The sequence below is a fragment of the Lissotriton helveticus genome, chromosome 8 (assembly GCF_964261635.1).
Source record: "Lissotriton helveticus chromosome 8, aLisHel1.1, whole genome shotgun sequence".
Classification (NCBI taxonomy): domain Eukaryota; kingdom Metazoa; phylum Chordata; class Amphibia; order Caudata; family Salamandridae; genus Lissotriton; species Lissotriton helveticus.
The window spans coordinates 9,939,188-9,960,797 of record NC_136069.1 but is presented as its reverse complement, the minus strand read 5'-3'; the positions used below and the strand labels follow the sequence as shown (position 1 = coordinate 9,960,797).

At 50.3% G+C, this 21,610-nt stretch overlaps 1 protein-coding gene across 1 annotated transcript in view; it reads right to left on the bottom strand.

Annotated features, from left to right (window-relative positions):
- Window positions 1-21,610, bottom strand: part of PLA1A (phospholipase A1 member A) — a 172,175-nt gene that overhangs the window by 147,151 nt on the left and 3,414 nt on the right. The window contains exon 2 of the mRNA XM_078656363.1: window positions 5,886-6,185. Within this exon, the coding sequence (XP_078512489.1) occupies window positions 5,886-6,185 (300 nt within the window). The remainder of the gene's footprint in view (window positions 1-5,885; window positions 6,186-21,610) is intronic.

The window sequence follows — 21,610 nt, the reverse complement described above, 5'->3', positions numbered from 1 at the left end:
TAGCAAATCAGACAGCAGGCACAAAATGTGCCAATAAAGGTGGCCTAATGTCCCATTATTTGAAGCAAGTGAACTTTTAAACGATCAGTGAATATTCAGGGATTTACGTACGACAGCAGAGTCATCAAACAGCACCAATAAACACAGTCCAGCGGACACTCACAGGTTAAAGCCCGGGTTACTGTCTCACAGATGATAGAACTGACAGGTTAAAGCCCTGGTTACAGTCTTACAGATAATAAAACTCGCAGGTTAAAGCCCGGGTTACCAGGGACGTTTCTAGGTGTTTTGCGGCCCTAGGCGAGGATTGAAAAATGCAGCCCCCTCCCTTTTACTACCATCACTCTCTGTTCCTGTCATCCAGGATAACTGTCCTCTGCAGTTTCTCACTCTCTATACACTTTCATTCTTTCATTCTTTCTCTTCCAACATCTCTTTGAAATGGCCCATAAGCACGCCGTGTCGGTGCGTTGTTAAAATCTACAGAAACATCACACTCTTCAGGAATGCAATATAGAGTAAAACGTGTGAAATGTAAACAGGCGCTGCGTCGGTGTCATGGATTGCCTTTAGGGTGTTAGTTATTCTTCAGCAATGGTTTAGCACTCTTGGAGGACTTCAACTGCCAGTTGCAGTGGCCACTCGGCACGTTTTGCTGCAGAGTGGACTGGCCTCGGTGTACAACGATCTGCTCTCGTAAATAAATCGTAAATCATACGTTCTTATATAGCGCCTTTCACCGTAAGGTCTCAAGGCGCTTGCTTTGGGAACCCGTCCTGGCCTTTCCCTGCGAGATTACCCCTACTGGCACCCCCAAGGTGAAGACCAGGCATCCCATCGCGGTGGGGCCATAGTGGAGATTAAGCAAGCTATTGCCCAGAGTTGCAGAGTGTGAACCCACGATTCGAGTAGGCACCGAGGCGAGAATTATCGAGTCCGTGGACATTTTGAGCTCAAGACCCTGCCGCGTCGGGGATTGAACCATGGTCCCGGGTCTGACCTCTGCATCAGGGACTGCCTCCTCTAACCGGTGAGCCACACTTCTCCACTGCACTCTCTGAGTCAGAGCGGCTGCTTGGGACCGAAATTATGTCTGAGACGGGGGAGGGGGCTCCACTGACTGCCAGGAGGCCCTTCGGTTTTTTGTGATGCGGGACTCCGGGGGATAAAAAGAAGCGCCTTGCCAACACCACAGCCTAGGGCAGCTCAGTAAAAAGAACCAAACATCCCATTTCAACCTGGAATATCGGCACTGCATGTGCATAGTAGTGACTGTCTCGGGTACCTTGCCAGAACTTAAAACGGAAGGCGAGGCACCCCCAGATCTGCGTGGGGGCTGCAGCCAGTGCCCGCCTTCGGATTGTGATCCGGATCATGTTGTTCTCCTCCATATGTTGAACATGACACACGAGGAAAGCCTGTGGGGCAGCTCCGACAGGGGGCAGCTTAATTGATCACAGGTTTTGATCTGAGCTTATTGTTATGCTAAAATAATATTGTGATAAACATGCCGGCGCTCACCTCTCTGAGCCGGGCCCGGCTCAAATCTATGTCACACACCATTGATACAGTCAAGAATCTGTCACGGGATGTTTAACCCCTTCCCTGCGGGGCACATTCCCCCGCTGTGCTGGGGGGCAGGGGGCGCGCACAGCGTCCCGGGGCTCATGACGAGATCAGCTCGTCATCAGCCATGGTGGTGGTGTGCTCATGATGAGCTGAGCTCGTCATGACCACACCCGTTTCTTTAGAACGCTAGCACAGCTGGGGAATTAGCCCAGCATACGAGCGTTCTAACGTTCATGATTAGCTCAGCGCGTCATGAGCACACGAGCACTGTGGCTCACGACGAATGAGCGGTGAAGGAGTTAGGTTAGGCAGCAACTGAACGCCAGCAGCAAGCACCTCCCTCTGCTACAGGCTGTCAGGCAGCAGGCTCCTACTCTCGACGGGTAGTCTGAGTTAGTCAGTGCCGATGGCGGTCGGGTGAGCCTGAGATGGCCGCGGGATCCATTACACCACCCCTGCAGTAGTGCAAACAGCGTACACACTGCAGCTAAACTTCAAGTTCCGCCAGCTCGCGCCACCGCTCTAGTAAAGTGTCTCGCCATAGGGAACTGAAAGTGACAGATATGCTGGCCGCATGTTTCGGGTAATATTCACTGTAGTATGATACTCTAGCGCGCACATGAACCAACAGCCCTCAAGCCTGCTGGGACAAGCGTGCATCACGCGCTTACAGTGGAGAAGTGTGGCTCACTGGTTAGAGCGGCAGTCCCTGATGCAGAGGTCTGGCCCGGGACCAGGGTTCAAATCCTGCCTTGGCTGGTCTCGGCGGATCTTGGGCTCATAATTCCTCGGACCTGATTTCTCGCCTCGGTGCCTACTCTAAGCATGGGTCCCACGCTGCAACTCCGGGCAATAGCTTGCTTAGTCTCCACAGCGGCCCCCTACAGCGCTAGGGATGCCTGGTTGCACCTTGGGGATGCCCAGGAGTGGACATTTCACGGGGAAAAACCAGGAAGGGTTCCCTAGCGGTATGAGTACAGCGCCAGGACACTCAGGAGTATCAGTGCGCTTTACAAGTACGTCTACATTTACATTTACATTTTACAGTGAAGCTATCATTTTGGTGCATACAGAGACGGGGCAGGCGACAGGGGCCGATGCCAGAGAGGCAGCAGAAAGTGGCCCGCGCTAAATAAAAAAGCTATGAAACACTGAGTTATTACGAGCATGCGGTGCTACACTCACAGGGATTAGTAAAAGATAACAGGCTCACCGGAGTCTGAGTTTTTTTGTGGTAGGCGGTGGTCTAGTAGAGGTCATGCACGCCTCACATTAGGTGTTCGCTGTGACGTCTTGTACACTAGTACCTCAGCCGGTCAGGCGTGGCTGTAGTCGTCAGAGAGTGACAAAGGCATGCCGAGGGTTGGAATTTCGCAGCAGGCTATTAGCGGCATGCACGGCCCCCGCCCGTGGCGCCGAATGGTATGTCACGTCGAATTGTAGAAGATGCTACCCAATGCGCTTTCGAGGTCGAAGGCCGTTCAAGGGGATTCCCAAACTCATGTGTTTTTGCTGCCCTCTACCGTGTGCCGCCCTAGCCGGCCGCCTAGTCTTGCCTAATGATAGAAACGACCCTGACTAACATGGGAAATCAAAGTTGCACGTACCCCCTTTCTCTCGGCTCTCATATGACGGATTGTCCCCAACCTTTTCAAGAATGACCATAGGTGGATGAACTTTAGGAAGTTTTGTGCTGATTCAAACAGTTTCCCTTTGGAAACTTCGACATAACTGTAACTACACAGTAGTGAACGTCGCTGTGTTCTTTAGAAAAATAGATGAATAAGATTGATAGATAGATAGCCTTGTAAAGATAGATAGATAGATAGATACATAGCCTTGTAAAGATAGATAGATAGATAGATAGCCTTGTAAACATAGATAGATAGATAGATAGCCTTGTAAAGATAGATAGATAGATAGATAGCCTTGTAAAGATAGATAGATAGAGAGATAGATAGATAGCCTTGTAAAGATAGATAGATAGAGAGATAGATAGATAGCCTTGTAAAGATAGATAGAGAGATAGAGAGATAGATAGATAGATAGATAGATAGGATAGCCTTGTAAAGATAGAGAGATAGAGAGATAGAGAGATAGATAGATAGATAGATAGATAGATAGATTGCTAAGTTGTCAAGAACAGAGTAGAGCGCACTGCTTAAGGGGTTGGTACACAGTCAGGGGCAATCAACACAATCATCAAAAACAAATATTCTTAATTGGGAGAAAGGGAGGGCTCGGACAGGAACATGAGGTGTGATGGCGTGAGGTGGAGAAACAAAATTTTGTCTACCCCTCATGAAGTCACTTTCTCATAACAATAATATGAACTAATCGTGTGGTTTTGAAAATTAATCAACATAGAATAGAATACACACACAAATACACATGGGAAAGTAATTTGCTTATGTTACAAACCATAATTGACTAATTAAGTGATATTGTTACGTCTTTAATTAATGCAAATGCTATAACCTAATCAAAAGCGGCATAAATGTGCTTTTGTCGGTCTATTGTGGCATAAAAGATAGAGAACGGTGAGTAAACCACGCATATATGTTGCTTTATTTGCTAGGTAATAACTAACAGGGATAACTTTGTAAGAGCGGAAGTAAACAGAAGGGTTATAATTCAACAATTAACGTTTAAATGTGTTTGTTTCTATAATAGTTCCCGTTCTGGCCCGTGCGGCCTAGAACAAAATGGAAGTTTCTGTGACTCCGAGATTGAAATACTCTACGCATGCGTGAAATGAATTGCAGACGAGCATCAGCTGCCTGTGCAGAATGGGTCAAGGACAGTGTGCCCTGAAAGTCCGGCTGAGTGCCAACAGAATGGACAGCCGTACTGTGAAATGTGGGAAAACAAACAAAATGAACAAATTTAAGGACATGAGTGAAGCGAAAAGATGATGAGGGTATGCTCATCCACCCCTTGGATTGACCAATCAGAACACTTAAAGACACTGATAGTTACTTTTGTAGATATATTAAGTAGGGAACAAGGATATAAAAGAGTGTGTCCGGAGTTAAGAAAAAACTCTCTTCTTCGATTTCTACCCGTGTATCCGGACATGCTGCAGGAATGATGAATCTTTCCTGAGGCGTAAGGACTTTGAAATGTTTTGAACTTTAACTTTTCTGAATGAATACAGAGTCTTTCAATGAGGTTAATAGCTAGAGAGAATTGGTAGATAAAGTTTGGGAACCATTCTGTTTTTACTAATATTCGTGTCCTATAATTGAAGAATAATAATAAGGGGCCCGATTCACAGAACTAACTTAAGACAAAATCCTAAACTTATTACTTTTGGTATTCACAGAAGTTAGGATTTTGTCTTAAGACAAACTTAAGACAAAATCCTAACTTCTGTGAATACCATAAGTAGTAAGTTTAGGATTTTGTCTTAAGTTAGTTCTGTGAATCGGGCCCAAGGTGCTTAATTCTGCATTTTGAATTAAAATGAATATAAATGTATGTTAAAAAAATCTCTCTTTTCCTTAAATCTATTTTACATTAAATGAATAAAAAAAGGTGAATAAAATACAGGTCATGCTAGAAGATTTTTCTTTAAATAAAAATTAGATAAATGGAGAATTAAGCTGGTCTTGTTTATCCTTCGCCTAATTTTTACTAGCAGATCCATTGACAAATGAAGGTGGTGTGTCTGAATAAGTATCTCATTGATAAAACCATGGTAAAAACAATTCAAACTGCAGGTGTACATAAATATAAATATTTAGTTTTAATTGAATTTAGACACTCCGCTATGATCCAGCAGCTCTCCTTTGAGTCTCACCAATCCATGAAGTAGAGAGAAAGTGCGTATGAGTGACTCGCAGTGTTATGGGCCCCACTGATGGGAGTAAATGTATGATTAAGTACTTCAGGGAAAGGTGATGAGGTTTTAGAAGATATTTCCGGAGTAGCCCTGCATCAGGTGCAGGATGTAATCAACAGCTAAGTGACCTGTAAAGACCATCATTGTGCACCTGTGTTTAGTGCTTGACACACGTGACGCGTTTCGCCTCAGCTTGGCGCCGGTGTTTTACTGACTCACCTTTGAGTTATCTCACAAAGGATGTTTGATCTCAGCCATAATTGTATTTAAAAAGAGCTTGAACAGAAACTGTAACTTCAGTGACTGCCACAACACAGAGGCTTGGTCTGGCCCCACACACATCCCCAGGGATACCTGCCTCTCAGCCATCACGTGCAGGATGGAAGGGGTATAGTAAGGACATGACGCATCAAGGCGCTACAAGGCGCTCCGCAGAACCGCTGAATAGACATTTACGTGCTCAGCTACTTACGGAAAACGTGCAGATGAAAGTTGGACACGATGTACCGGTTCCCGACAAGGGCCTCTCCCCTGTAGCTATCTGCATCTCCCTGTTGGAGGCCTCTGATGGTCAGGGCCCCTGAGGATGTGTTCAGGTCACAGCGACCCTTTAGGGCATCATAGTAGGTTACAGATAGAGGAAAATCCCATTCGGCCACCCTCTCGTCCCCTTTAGTCCAGGTGTATCCTGTTGCCTCACCAGAGTAGCTGAGCTGCAGCTGGACAGTGGCCCCCACTGTGGCATTCACCACCTCCGCATCCTCAGTGGATCCTAAAATGGAAACAAAACTGAGGTTAAACCTGAGGGACCGCTGTGTATATGTGACCTCCATACCACTGACAGATGACAGATAACACCTGCCACCCACCACTCCCTGCTGCTGCCCCAAGTAACAAGCTCTCACCACCAGCAGACTGTTAGGACAACCCCTCACTGCCACCCCACAAAACGACTGATCCCCGGCTGCTGTAAGGAACCAATACCGTCACAGATCTGCCGGTAAATACTCCAGAAATGTTGAGTTTCCAGTGACAATGTCGCTAATCACCAGCTGTGATCACGTAGTGATGGCCCCGCAGGACATAAATCAACTCCAGCATGACCCTTGTCTGGTGTAGAGGTTTATTTTGTTTATTTGTATATTTATTTGCAAAGTTTTATATAGCGCTGGCTAGATTCGGAGGTATCAGAGCGCTTTACATAAGGATCAGCGAGTTACAGGTTACATTATTACATAGCCAAGTATTGACATAGGAGAAAAAAACATGGGATTACACAATAATATGAGTTATTAGCGCATACACACGTCTTATGGGGAGTGAAAGGTAGAGGGGGAATGGTAAACAAGGGGTAAGGAATGCAGATGGAAGACACAACAGGAAGACGAGAAAAACAATGTCCGGTGTCCGGCTGGGTAGGTGACGGCCAAGGGGTGAACAAGAGCTAAACTCCTCATGATCAGAAGAGACGCAGAGGTCACACAGCTGCCCACCCTCAGTGACAGGAAGTACCTTACTACTACAGGCTTCAAGCGGAGAAGAGAGCAGCAGATCAGAGTGGAAGACAGCTGCCCACCCTCAGTGACAGGAAGTACCTTACTACTACAGGCTTCAAGCGGAGAAGAGAGCAGCAGATCAGAGTGGAAGACGCAGAGAAGACGGGATCCGAGGAAAGGATTAAGCAAGGACGTAGTTTGCATAGCAGCACTACACGTAGCTTCACGCAGTATACGTTAAACTTTGCATAGTACACATAGTCTGTGTAGCTAGCTGAAGACACTGTGTACTTGTCTGTACTGTGCAAAAATTGCAAAATGATTGCAAAAAGCTTCCGGTACATGACCAGATATGATAAAAAAAAGTAATTCTATCTTTATATGCTAAAATGCATATAGTACTTTCACACTGGTGAACCTGAAAAATTAGCAAGCAGTGGGAGATGTGATGATTTTGGGATCCTCCCTAACATAGGGAGAGTACCAAACAGATGCCTTGAAAACAAAAAAGCACATCTTATTGAACGATTTAGTTGTGGTCCCATCCTCTTAAGACAAACCCAAACACAGTTATTGGCAAAAAAACATTCCCAACCAAAGGCCCTGCAAAGCATTATGGGATGAGATTAGCAGTGGGCAGTGAATATTATATAGTATAAAATATCAAAAGAATTCTACAAAGAGCTGCTGTTCAACTGGTGGTTACTACATGTCACTCATGAGTCAAATGCAAATGCTTGATGAAAGGGTTTCAATGGTTTTGCATTTGACTCGTGAGGGACATCTAGTAACAACTAGGTGAACTGCAGCTCTTTGTAGAAATATTTTGATATTGGATACTATAATATTCACTGCCACTGCTAATCTCGCCCCATAATGCTTTGCAGGGCCTTTGGTTGGGATTGTTTTTTTGCCAATAACTGTGCTTGGGGGGGTTCTAAAATGATGGGATCACCACTGAAGGTCAACAAAATGTGCTTTTTGTTTATGCTCTTTGTGTTCAAGGCATCTGCTTGGTGCTCCCCCTAGGTTAGGGGGGACCCCAAAGTCATTAGCTCTCTCATTACCTAATGTTTTCATTCTAAAACGTCATTTTTGTGAATTGGTTATATGCTGTTAAGCATGTAAAATAGCTTTTTCAAAGCATCTGAGAATATTGTTGATTTAGATGCTACGTAGTTTTAAGCCCAGGGTTAGAAAGGATGGTTCCATCCAGCTACCTACACCCAAGGCCAGGTGCCCCCCACCCATGCTCAGAAGGAAGAAGCGATGCTCTGACTCCTGCAGCTAGCCCCACCAAGTGGGTTGCTTGGGGAGTTGCACGTTTTCTCTTCCTGTTCATTCTTTCCTCAAAGGTTCAACGGCCTTCACGGTCACTCGCCTTCTATGTGCAGCCACCCTCTTTCCAAGCCTGATCCTTGCACCCTCTGTCCAAGCATGATCCTTGCACCCTCTTTCCAAGCGCGACGTGATCCTTGCACCCTCTGTCCAAGCGTAATCCTTGCACCCTCTGTCCAAGCGTGATCCTTGCACCCTCTGTCCAAGCGTGATCCTTGCACCCTCTGTCCAAGCGTGATCCTTGCACCCTCTGTCCAAGCGTGATCCTTGCACCCTCTGTCCGAGCGTGATCCTTGCACCCTCTGTCCGAGCGTGATCCTTGCACCCTCTGTCCGAGCGTGATCCTTGCACCCTCGGTCCGAGCGTGATCCTTGCACCCTCTGTCCAAGCGTGATCCTTGCACCCTCTGTCCAAGCGTGATCCTTGCACCCTCTTTCCAAGCGTGATCCTTGCACCCTCTGTCCAAGCGTGATCCTTGCGCCCTCTGTCCAAGCGTGATCCTTGCGCCCTCTGTCCAAGCGTGATCCTTGCGCCCTCTGTCCAAGCGTGATCCTTGCGCTCTCTGTCCAAGCGTGATCCTTGCACCCTCTGTCCAAGCGTGATCCTTGCACCCTCTGTCCAAGCGTGATCCTTGCACCCTCTGTCCAAGCGTGATCCTTGCACCCTCTATCCAAGCGTGATCCTTGCACCCTCTGTCCAAGCGTGATCCTTGCACCCTCTATCCAAGCGTGATCCTTGCACCCTCTATCCAAGCGTGATCCTTGCACCCTCTATCCAAGCGTGATCCTTGCACCCTCTATCCAAGCGTAATCCTTGCACCCTCTATCCAAGCGTAATCCTTGCACCCTCTATCCAAGCGTAATCCTTGCACCCTCTATCCAAGCGTAATCCTTGCACCCTCTGTCCAAGCGTAATCCTTGCACCCTCTGTCCAAGCGTGATCCTTGCACCCTCTGTCCAAGCGTGATCCTTGCACCCTCTGTCCAAGCGTGATCCTTGCACCCTCTGTCCAAGCGTGATCCTTGCACCCTCTGTCCAAGCGTGATCCTTGCACCCTCTGTCCAAGCGTGATCCTTGCACCCTCTGTCCAAGCGTGATCCTTGCACCCTCTGTCCAAGCGTGATCCTTGCACCCTCTGTCCAAGCGTGATCCTTGCACCCTCTGTCCAAGCGTGATCCTTGCACCCTCTGTCCAAGCGTGATCCTTGCACCCTCTGTCCAAGCGTGATCCTTGCACCCTCTTTCCAAGCGTGATCCTTGCACCCTCTGTCCAAGCGTGATCCTTGCACCCTCTGTCCAAGCGTGATCCTTGCACCCTCTGTCCAAGCGTGATCCTTGCACCCTCTGTCCAAGCGTGATCCTTGCACCCTCTGTCCAAGCGTGATCCTTGCGCCCTCTGTCCAAGCGTGATCCTTGCGCTCTCTGTCCAAGCGTGATCCTTGCACCCTCTGTCCAAGCGTGATCCTTGCACCCTCTGTCCAAGCGTGATCCTTGCACCCTCTATCCAAGCGTGATCCTTGCACCCTCTTTCCAAGCGTGATCCTTGCACCCTCTGTCCAAGCGTAATCCTTGCACCCTCTATCCAAGCGTAATCCTTGCACCCTCTATCCAAGCGTAATCCTTGCACCCTCTATCCAAGCGTGATCCTTGCACCCTCTATCCAAGCGTGATCCTTGCACCCTCTATCCAAGCGTAATCCTTGCACCCTCTGTCCAAGCGTGATCCTTGCACCCTCTGTCCAAGCGTGATCCTTGCGCCCTCTGTCCAAGCGTGATCCTTGCGCTCTCTGTCCAAGCGTAATCCTTGCACCCTCTATCCAAGCGTAATCCTTGCACCCTCTGTCCAAGCGTGATCCTTGCACCCTCTGTCCAAGCGTGATCCTTGCGCCCTCTGTCCAAGCGTGATCCTTGCGCTCTCTGTCCAAGCGTGATCCTTGCGCTCTCTGTCCAAGCGTGATCCTTGCGCTCTCTGTCCAAGCGTGATCCTTGCGCTCTCTGTCCAAGCGTGATCCTTGCACCCTCTTTCCAAGCATAATCCTTGCCATCTCTGTCCAAGTATGATCATTGCATCCTCTGTCCAAGCATGATCCTTGCACCCTCTTTCCAAGCGTGATCCTTGCACCCTCTGTCCAAGTACGATCCTTGCATCCTCATCCCTACCATGAGCCTTACCCGCCCTTCAAAGGCACAGGATTCCATGCACCCCACCTTCTACTGTCCAGAAGTGAAATGAAATGTGCAACAGGAGCAGTCCCCATGGATTTGAACATTACACCAAAAGGAAGGACAAATGGCAACGATTCACCACAGAAAAGCAGGAATTTTGAAAGGCACCGGAAGGAGCGAATGAAAAGCGATGAGCGTGCCGAAAGTCCGCAGAGTAAGTGCAGCATGTCTCCAAGAGACAGCGCACGCGCTGCCTAGGCTTGACCTACAAATGGCAGTTGAAAGCTTAGATGATGATCCCCCTGTGCCCTCCACTGAAGGGCCTGTGGTATCCCTTCAGGTTTTATTGATATCTCGCTTGGCTACAAGCAATTCGAGTCATAGAAGGGCCCTCTTGTATCTGCTATTATCGATAGTGTCTGTGATGTGTAGTAATGTGTTTGTGTGTTTCTGGGGAGGCTCAAACCCAGCACCTGTCCCAAACGTGCCGCGTCCACTCCCAAAACGAGTTCAGGTGTTCGCAACTCCAGACGGTGTGCATAAAGTCTCCCCTTTGTGTATTAAGATGTAGGCAACATTGTGACCAATTTTCCAGTCACTCCCTCGTCAAGTAGGTTCAGTGTAAGTATGTCAACTTTAAGGCGTGAAATTGGGCCACAATAGCAGCCTTTCTAGGGGATGCCAGAGACTCCAGCCAATCATCGCCTGTGAGTGAACCTGAGTCCCGAGCCCATGTACCAGGTCGATGGATGAATGTGTCTGGGATGTTAACCAGTAATGATTTGTAAAAAAGAGAAAATGTGTGATCTGTCAGACCCGCAGGAAGCATTTTGGCCTCTAAGGGATTGTGATCAGGGATCTCATCTAAGTTTCAATTTAGGGCGCGAGGGCATAATTGATCTGTAGACACGGATAAAACTAGCCCGGTATGAGGTGTATTCCTCTTGCATCTCCAGGAACGTTTGAGGGCGATTGCATTCACCAAATGCCCCACCGCGGGGTTCCCAATCGTCTCCCGCCCTCTGAATCCCTGAAGCCCTAATATCTGCCAGAGCCAGGCTGCGGTCCGAGAGGGATCTCGTTCGCTTGGCACCTAAGCTATCCCTAGGCCCTGATCATGGCTTCCCAAAGACCAAATATGGCCTTTGTGGCTGTGAAGATGGTCTGTAGGGTTGACCGTCCATACAGCATGCTGGAGACATGCACCGTCTGCACTGCCCACCTCTCTGAGACATAAGCTGGGTCATTAGCCCCGCCCACACCACCATTCATTGAAGACTATTGGTTGGGAGGCCCAATAATGTGACATGATGCCTGTTGTAGCTACACGGCCCTCAACAGTGGATTGAATGCATCTAGATTGGGCTAATCTTGGTGGGGAGAGACGGATATGGTTTATTAGAAGCATGTTGAGGTGGCTGAAAAAAGTCTTGGGGGTGGGGTAGGGGGAACTAAAAGTAACAATCTAACATTTGAAAACATCTCTGACTTTCCCTTGAAGGAGAGGGGAAGAGCAGACCAGAACCAAAGTCTTGTATCGATCAGTCTAGCTGTGGCTGTAGGTTCAGGTCCCAGGCCTTCTGTCTGTCCTCGGACAGATACACGCCCAAGTATTGGAACCTCTTGAAGGCCCTGAATGTCACCAGCTCAAGCCATGTCATAGGGACAGGACCTGATTGCATGTAGGGATGATACTGCGGTATTGATTTGAAGCCCATGGAAACTCACATGCATCTATTGGAATTGGAGAACTCGTGGCCTGGACCACTGCAGTTTATCTAAAAAGAGGAAGACGTCATCCACATACAGAGTCACTCTGCCCACCACTCCCGGCGCCCAGTTGAATCCCTTCACCTGGGCATCAATCCTCAACCACTCCACCAGAGGTTCAATGGCTAGGGCTAAGAGCAAAGGTGACAGAGGGCACTCCTGCTTGATGTATTTAGTGTAGCGTTGCCACCCCACTGAGCCGAAGGTTTTGTGAGACTTGACTAGTACCATTGGTGGCAATGTTTGATGGCCGGGCAGGGACAAGGTGTTCCCAACGCACCTAATATTGTGTCTTGTGGCACGTTTGGGCATCGAGCCCAGTTGGTCTGGATGGACCACTGGTGACACCACTCTCAGTTCGTGATTCACAGGAACCTTGGCCCATATCTTCACCTTGGTATTTAGAAGAGAGAAAGGGGACAAGATGCGCAGCAGTTGGTTGTTGCGCCCGCGTAAGAGCACTACGACCTCTGCAATGCGCATGTGAAGAGGGAATGTTCTGTCCCCCGTTCTACCCCGAAGACATCCAGGAGCCGCACCCCCAAGCGGCACATTCGTATTTGTAGAACTCAGATGGAACATGTTTGGGCCGAAGTCTGACCCTATTGCGGCTGGGCCAGAGCCTCACCCCGCTCTGCTTCCTGGAGCATCCTCTCGTACAGAGTGAATTTATGGGTGGGAGGGCTACCAGGAAGGATGTCAGTGCATGTTGTGAGGTGGGGTCTGGCTGTGTGTAGGGGGCACGGTCATTCGCAGGAAATGTTGTTTCCTCTCTTGTTGAGATCATAGGCGATTGTGGTTCGCGCCCTCGCGTTGAAGAAAAAGCGGTGCAAGGTCCTGCGAATGTATGACGTTACAACGCATACATTCACAACGCAGTATTTTCCATTGCGTTCGTTACAACGACTTGCGCTGGAGGGCGCTGGACTTAGGAATAGTGTGATTTACTATTCCAACTCCAGCCTACGTTATAGTAGGGAAGGTGTTGGAATAGTAAATCATTCAGTCTTGCTGGCTTTGTCGCCCACTGGTGGATGCAACTCTGGGTGGCCAGTCATCCCCTGTGCAGGGCATCTAATAAGGTTTGCTGATGCACAGCTTGTGTGTGTATAAAGTGTCTCGAAGGAGGGTGGGTGCTTACGATGCCAGATATTGTGACTCTAACTAAAGGATGCTGCCTGAAGGTTGGAGGCTTCCTTCTGGGCAGTTCTCTTCCGACTCTTCTGAAAATTCATTATCCATCCCCTCAGAGTGGTCTTAAGAGCCTCCCTGAATGTCCAGAGAAATGAAAGGGAGCCCGTGCTGATCCCGAGGAAGTCTTCCATGGCATTGAGCAGAAGATCAGTGAAGTTAGGGTCTGCCAGCAACAGACATCAAACCACAAGTGTGTGCAGCTGCGCGCGGCCCTCTGCTGCAGAACAGGTTAATCCGGGAATGGTCTGATAAACCTTGTGCTGAAATGCGGGCATCCCCCACACCGGAAATCTTGGACCAGGGCAGGAGCAAATAGTCGAGTCGTGAGATCACCCCACATGCCCCAGAGTACAAGGTGACGCACCCCTCCGCTGGATGGAGGAAGCGCCAGGCGATGGTCAGGGACATGATCATCGGGAATTTTGCTAAGAGGGTCGGCCTGCTGGCACTGTCACCCCTTGGGTTATTAGGGTGACCAACCGTCTGTAAATTCCACGGGCAGTCCGTAAATTGGACCCCACGTCCGTTGTCTGTGAGGATCCCTTTTACGGACGCCTTTTGTCCGTAATTTTAGGCATTGCAGCAAACAGAGCTGTTCCCCTGCGAGAGGCCTCAGCCCCTTGATGGGGCCCATCACACTCCTCTGAGCACAATAGCAGCCTCTCCCCCCCGCTTCCCCCCCCGCCCATTGTCATTCTGTGTGGGGCTGATTGGCACATACAGAATGACAATGGGTCAGTCTGGGCTGGCACAGCATGTGGTGGCCCCCTCCAGCCTCGGTCCAGGACAGGGCTTCCATCACATGGAAGTGCAAAAACGCCCAGGTTGCTGCTATGTGAGAATCCAGTTAAGCAAAGGAAGGCGGTGAAAGAAGTTGAAAGGAAAGGATTATAGTTATAGTGTAGCAGCCATGGTTGCTGCTTTTTTAGGTCGAGGACCTAAAGGCTGCGCTTGCGCAGTCTGGGGAGGAGATTTAATGATTCTTAGTAGGGCTTTAGAACCCGCCTCCCTGGCCCGTCTCTCCCCTATTGGCTGGCTTCCTAAACGGAGGCCAGCCATTGGAGGAGAGATGCGTCACTCCAATTTAGCCCCGTCTTTTTTGGATTTGGGGGCGTAAGTTTTGCTGTTCTTTAGACAGTGACGTTGTCTGTCACTCAGAACCTCAAAACCACGCCCCCATTCCGAAAAAGACGGAAGCTTGCGGACGCCATTTTTTTTTCACTGTCGGTGGGCGAGCGGGAAGCCAGCTAGGCAGGATCCCCTCAGGAGACAGCCCTAGCCCCCCCGCCACCTTGCCTGCAGGGCCCCGGGAGGTATCCAGAGTCCCCATAGGATCAGGGCAGCGAGATCAGCGCAGCGGCGATGTCCGCCTCTCCGGGGTTGCTGCGGTCCGTTAAGAGAAAATGGCAGGCGCGCCCGCAAACAGCCAGGAGTCTCCCAGCCGGCGTGTTGCCCGTAAGCCTCCGACAGTTTGCTAAGCCGTCTCACCTCTCGACACCGAAAGGGCCGTCAGCATCAGGTCTGCAGTGATGGAGCTCGGGGGCTCAGTCAGGCACCGTAGCTCTCGACCAGGCCGCAGTCCCTGCCTTCCCCGATCCGTGGTGGGTCCGCGTTGTGGAGGCCTCTGGTGGCAATCGGGCAGAGCGACAGCGTGCATGCAGCCCTCCGATGCCGTTCTCGAAGTCCCCAGTTCCTTTGCTGCTCCAGCGTGGCCCTCAGTGAGCCACTACCCTCCTCCAGGGGGGCTCCGCAGGATACCGACACCTTCCACTCACACCAGGGCCCAGAAGTCCCCGATCTCCAAGAGGCGACCACGACCCGGCAGCGCGCTCATCCGCTGGGTCCAATCTCGTCACCCCCCGCCGGTTCCGGGGGTCAGCATGGCTCAGCTCCGCCACCCAGGTACTTCCACCATATGAGCTCCTCTCTCGGATGGACACTGCGGAGGAAGCGCTGTCCTGGGCGGTCGGAAGAGCAGCCTGAGCCCCGCTCTGTCCCGGTCAGCCGCCCAGCCCGTCCAGCCCCACCGCCCTCTGGGCTGCAGCCAGGCTCTACACCTGGGACATGGTGGTTTTCATGGGGAGAAACCTGTTGTCGCTCCTGTCCCTCTTCAAGAAGAGTGAGTACCACTCTGGTTCCGGGCAGTGTAGGCAGCTGCCCTGTCTCTGTGACCCAGGGACCGGGCCGAGGGGAGCCCAGATCCCGGTCTTATTGTGATGTGCGGTTTGCATTTCCTTATCAATAAAGTTTTACATAGCGCCTCCGTGGCTTCGAAGCTCTGGGGAGGGTGGAATGAAAGGACGGGGTTAAACACAGAATGAGTAGAGTCGGAGAGATCGGGGGTGATCTAAACTTATGGGCGAGGAGGGCAAATGCATTTATGCGCTGCGAGTCTTCAGTGAGTGGGTGAGAGAGGCAGTGGGGTGGGGTATACAGAGGTGAAGAGTGGGAGGGCGCAGGACAAGGGGACTTGGGGTTTCGGACCACAGCTGGTGTCTGTGTGAAGGTGGTGAGTGAGAGGACTCCTCACGGGGGGCAGTATAGCGAGGGACTCGGGAGACGTTTGGTTTGGAAGTCGCTGTGCAGAACGCAGGAGATGGACACAGCACCTCTTAGCTCCGTCTCATTAACGCTTCTGTTAATGCGGTTACTTGCAGGGTCGGGCCCAGGACTGCAGCGAGGCGGAGGAGGGGAGAGCTGGAGCTGTCGGGAACCTCTGGGCTTGCGTGAGGGCAGAGGTCGCAGGGGAGGGGGGGCTCCGCAGGATACCGACACTGTCCACTCACACCAGGGCCCAGAAGGCCCCGATTTCCAAGATGGCGACCACGACCCGGCAGGGCAGTGCGCTCATCCGCTGGGTCCGATCTCGTCACCCCCCCCGCCGGTTCTGGGGGTCAGCATGGCTCAGCTCCGCCACCCAGGTACTTCCGCCATATGGGGAGCCGAGTCGTGGGCCCCCCGCTGCTATCGAGCTGCTTAAGATCGCTAAAGATGCTGGCGGCGGCCCAGGGCTCCCACGACGTGCGTCCTACTGCATTGTCAGTCAGGCCACGCCTCAAAATACTTTTTAAGTGGGACTATATATTGGTAGAACCGAGTAAACATTCAGATTGCTTTTCCCATCCTCCACATTCCATTCCTAATGTTAATGGTGCTTAAGGCATCCAGTTTTGAAATTGCTTTTAGTCCTGTAATGCTCCTTAGCCAACAGGTGGTGAAGGATTCGAGATGGCATAATTCAACAGGAATATGGAGCTCACCTTGTACATCTAAATGAAAATTGCTATCTTTGGGCTTTCCTTTTACTTTTTATGGCATTGGTTTTTAAATTGTGCCTTAGTGTATTATTCTCTTTAATTTTCTACTGTTTTATAGGCTTTGAGCAAAGCCCTTTTGGCGCTTTGTGCAGAAATGACTGCTCACACTGAACAACCTATCTCACTTTCACTACCTCATTCTCTCTAACTAACTCACTCTTTCACTCTCACTACCTCACTCTCTCAACATCACTACTCCACTAAATCTATCTCACTAACTCACTCTATCAAAGCCTCAATACCTCACTCACTCACTACCTCAATCTCCATCTCACTACCTCACAACTTCACTCTCTCTCTCTAACTCAATACCTCACTCTCTCTTTCTATCTCACTACCTCACACTCTCTTTCTATCTCACTAATTCACTTTCAATATCTCTCTCACTACCTCACTCTCTCTCCAGCTCACTACCTCACAACCTCACTCTCTATTTCTATTTCACTACCTCTAACAACACTATCCCTCACAAACTCACTCATGGACTAACTCACTCTCTCTGTCTCTCACTACCTCACTCTCTATCTACCTCACTCTCTCTCTCACTACTCCACTTTATCAATCTCACTACCTCACTATCTCACAACTTCTGTCTCTCAAAACGTAACTACTTCACTCTCTCACTACCCCACTCTATATCTCACTACCTCACAACTTCACTCTCTCTCTCACTACCTCACTCTCTCTCTCTCTCACTAACTCACTTTCACTCTCTCACTACCTAACAACATCACTCTGTTTCTATCCCACTACCTCAAAACATCCCTCTCCCTCACTAACTCACTCTTTCACTACCTCACTCTCTCTCACTACCTCACTCACTATCTACCTCACTCTCTCTCTCACTACCTCACTCTCTCTCTCTCTCACTACCTCACTCTCTCTCTCTCTCACTACCTCACTCTCTCTCACTACCTCACTCACTATCTACCTCACTCTCTCTCTCACTACCTCACTCTCTCTCTATGTCACTACCTCACTCTATCTCTCTCTCACTACCTCACTCTCTCTCTCTCTCACTACCTCACTCTCTCTCTCTATGTCACTACCTCACTCTATCTCTATTTCACTACCTCACTCTCTCTCTGCTAATGCAATAGGTCTCGCATATGCAAGCAAATAAGCTATTGCCAATACAAATGACTGCCATTTATTTAGGGATACAGAAAAAAAAAATAATGAGCAATGCCAATAGTTCTACCTATAATATTGCCGAGACCATTGCATTGTAAATGCTTGTTATTTTATGCAACAAACAACCATTGACAAAACCAGTAGTTCTGGCTTGTTGTAGGTGTAACGTTACTTGATCTGGGTGTAACGTTACGTGTTGTATTATATATCTTGGTGCAATGACAGAAGCAACAAAAATACCAGTCGGGCGGCACATTATATTAAGCACAGATTTTTAGCTCATGTGTTAAGCCACGCATTTTATTACATCACACAGCCTTTTGGAGAGACCCCCGTAGTTTTTTCATCCCACTTAAAGCTTTGGAAACAACACCCATGTCACAGACGCCCCACGTCCAGGCACTGTGCATAATGCATGACTCATGACTTCCACTTTTTCAGATTGCCTGTCTGCAGGGGCATAGTGTACCCTGCTCCACCCCGCCCCTTGCTTTAGGAACTACAGCGAGGGTGGAGGTCTTGATAGGTCTCATAATTAATGTGAAAAGGTGAGCGAGTAAGTAAGTGAAGGGGTGGGTGGATGGATGGCTGGATAGATGAGTGAAATGATGGATGGATGAGTGAAAGGGTGGATGGATGAGTGAAATGATGGATGGATGAGTGAAAGGGTGGATGGATGAGTGAAAGGGTGGATGGATGAGTGAAAGGGTGGATGGATGACTGAAAGGGTGGATGGATTGATGAATTGATAAGTGAACGGGTGAATGGATGGACTCATGAGTGAAAGGGTGGATATAAGGCTGGATGAATGAGTGAAAGGCGGGTAGATGGACAAAAGGATGGAAAGATAAGTGAAGGAGAGAAAGGGTGGATGGATGAGTGAAAGGGTGGATGAATGATAGGTTCAATGGATGGATTCATGAGTGGATGAGTAGATGGGTAGGTGGGTGGAAGGATGGATGGCTAAGTGAAAGGGGAATTGAAAGAGAAAGGGGGATGCGTAAATAGATGACTGAACGGGTAAATGGGTGGAAGGATGAGTGACTGGATGGATGAATGAGTAAGTGAAAGGATGGCTGGATAGATGAGTGAATGGGTGGACGAGTGGATGGATGAGTGCACGGATCGATAGGGTAAAAGGGTGGATTGAGGGATGGATGAGTGAAATGATGGATGGACGGATACGTGATGGATAGGTTTGTAAATGGATGAATATGGACATGGATGGGCAGACAGATAGAGAGATAGAATGAACGGTGAAAGACTGAATGATGGATGAAAGTATTATTACACATTGTAAGCCCCATTCTCTTAAGCAACATTTCCTACACATTGACTTTCACATTTATATGAGTGATTGTCTCTATATGATGTGTGTGTGTTGTAAGGCACTCCGACACTCTGCCCCACATACTTGGGATGAGTAGCACTATAGAAGAAATTAAATACACATGAGAGAGGGTCTCTGTGAAGATGAGGGGCGCCATTGGGGGGTGGTATCAAGGCCAGACTGGCCGGACCGGGCATCAGGTGTTTTCTCTGGGAGCTGGAAAGGTGAGGGTGGTTTTGTTACCACAAAAAGACCTGCATAATTGTCTCAAGCTGAGCGCATACTGACAAACATGCACAATTGTCTCAACCGAATATAAACTTATTTTCACTTCAATCAATCAATCATAACACTTGTATAGCGCGCTTCTCACCCGGGAGGGTCTCAAGGCGCTTGGGGGAAGGGGTCCGCTACTGTTCGAACAGCCAGGTCTTGAGTTGTCTTCTGAAGGCGAGATGGTCCTGGGTCAGTCGAAGGTGGATGGGGAGGGAGTTCCATGTTTTGGTCGCCAGGTAGGAGAAGGATCTTCCTCCGGCGGTGGCTCTTCGGATGCGTGGAACGGCGGCGTGGCTGGTCGATCGTAGCTGGCGGGTGGGTGTGTAGAAGGTCAGGCGGTCGTTGAGGTACTTGGGGCCCAGGTCGTGGAGAGACTTGTGTGCGTGGGTGAGGAGCCTGAACGTGATCCTCTTGTTAATGGGGAGCCAGTGCATGTCCCTCAGGTGGCCGGAGATGTGGCAGCGTCGGGGGAGGTCCAGGATGAGTCGGGCAGAGGCGTTCTGGATGCGTTGGAGTCTTCTCTGTAGCTTGGCTGTGGTTCCGGCGTAGAGGGTGTTTCCGTAGTCCAGTCGGCTGGTGACGAGTGCCTGGGTGACCGTCTTTCTGGTTTTGGTCGGGATCCATCGGAAGATTTTGCGGAGCATGCGTAGGGTGTGGAAGCAAGATGATGAGACGGCGTTGACTTGTCTGGTCATTGAGAGGGAGGAGTCCAGGATAAAGCCCAGGTTGCGTGCGTGGTCTGTTGGTTTGGGAGTGGTGCCCAGGGCGGGGGGCCACCAGGAGTCGTCCCAGGCGGAGGGTGATGGTCCCAGGATGAGGACTTCCGTCTTGTCTGAGTTCAGTTTCAGGCGGCTGGTCTTCATCCATTCGGCGACGTCTTTCATCCCTTCGTGTAGGCTGGTTCTGGCGGTGTCGGGGTCCCTGGTGAGGGAGAGGATTAGCTGGGTGTCGTCGGCGTAGGAGATGATGTTGAGGTTGTGTTGGCGTGCGATGGCTGCAAGAGGTCTCATGTAGACGTTGAAGAGGGTGGGGCTGAGTGATGATCCTTGTGGTACGCCGCAGATGACTTCAGTGGCCTCGGATCGAAACGGGGGGGAGGCGAACTCTCTGTGTTCTTCCGGCGAGAAACGAGACGATCCACTCCAGTGCCTTCTCCTGGATGCCGATGTTGCTGAGGCGTTGAACTAGGGTGCGGTGGCAGACAATGTCGAACGCTGCGGAGAGGTCCAGGAGGATGAGTGCCGCTGTTTTCCTCTTTGTCGAGCAGGGCTCGGATGTCGTCAGTGGCTGCGATGAGGGCGGTTTCGGTGCGGTGGTTGGCTCTGAAACCGGACTGCGAGGGGTCGAGGGATCCGTTCGTCTCGAGGAAGGAGGCCAGCTGTCTGTTGACGATGGGGCGGAAGTTCTTGAGGTCGGTGGGGTCCGCTGTTGGTTTCTTCAGTAGGGCGCTGAGCTTGGCATGCTTCCAGCTCTCCGGGAAGGTGGCGGTGTTGAAGGAGGAGTTGATGATGTTCCGGAGTTGGGGTGCGATGGTAGAGTCGGCCTTGTTGAAGACGTGGTGGGGGCACGGGTCGGTGGGTGATCCGGAGTGGATGGTGTTCATAGTGCGGGCTGTGTCTTCGGTGGTCACTGTGGTCCAGGTGCGGAGGGTGGTGGTGGGGGGCGTTGGTTTGATGGTTGGATGGGTGGGTGGAGCGCCGAAACTGTTGTGGATGTCGGCGATCTTGCGGTGGAAGAACGAGGCGAGAGAGTCGCAGAGATCTTGTGAGGGAGTGATGTCGTTGTTGCCGGTGCTGGGGTTGGAGAACTCCTTGACGATGCTGAAGAGTTCCTTGCTGTCGTGGGCGTTGTTGTCCAGTCGATCCTTTAGTGATTTCTTCTTGGTGGTGTGGATGAGCTGGTGGTGCTTGTGGGTGGCTTGTTTGAGGGCGGTCATGTTGTCTGTGGTCTGGTCGAGGAGCCAGGCTTTCTCGAAGGTGCGGCAGTTCTTCTTGGAGTCCTTGAGTTCGTCGGTGAACCAGGAGGCCTTCTTGCTTCTCGGTCTGCTGGGAGGGTTCTTCAGTGGTGCGAGGTCGTCGGCGCAGGCGGTCAGCCACTGTGTGAAGTTGCGGGCTGCTACGTTGGAGTCCGTTGTGCTGGCGGGTGGGCTCTGGCTGAGGGAGGTGGTGAGCTGGTCGGC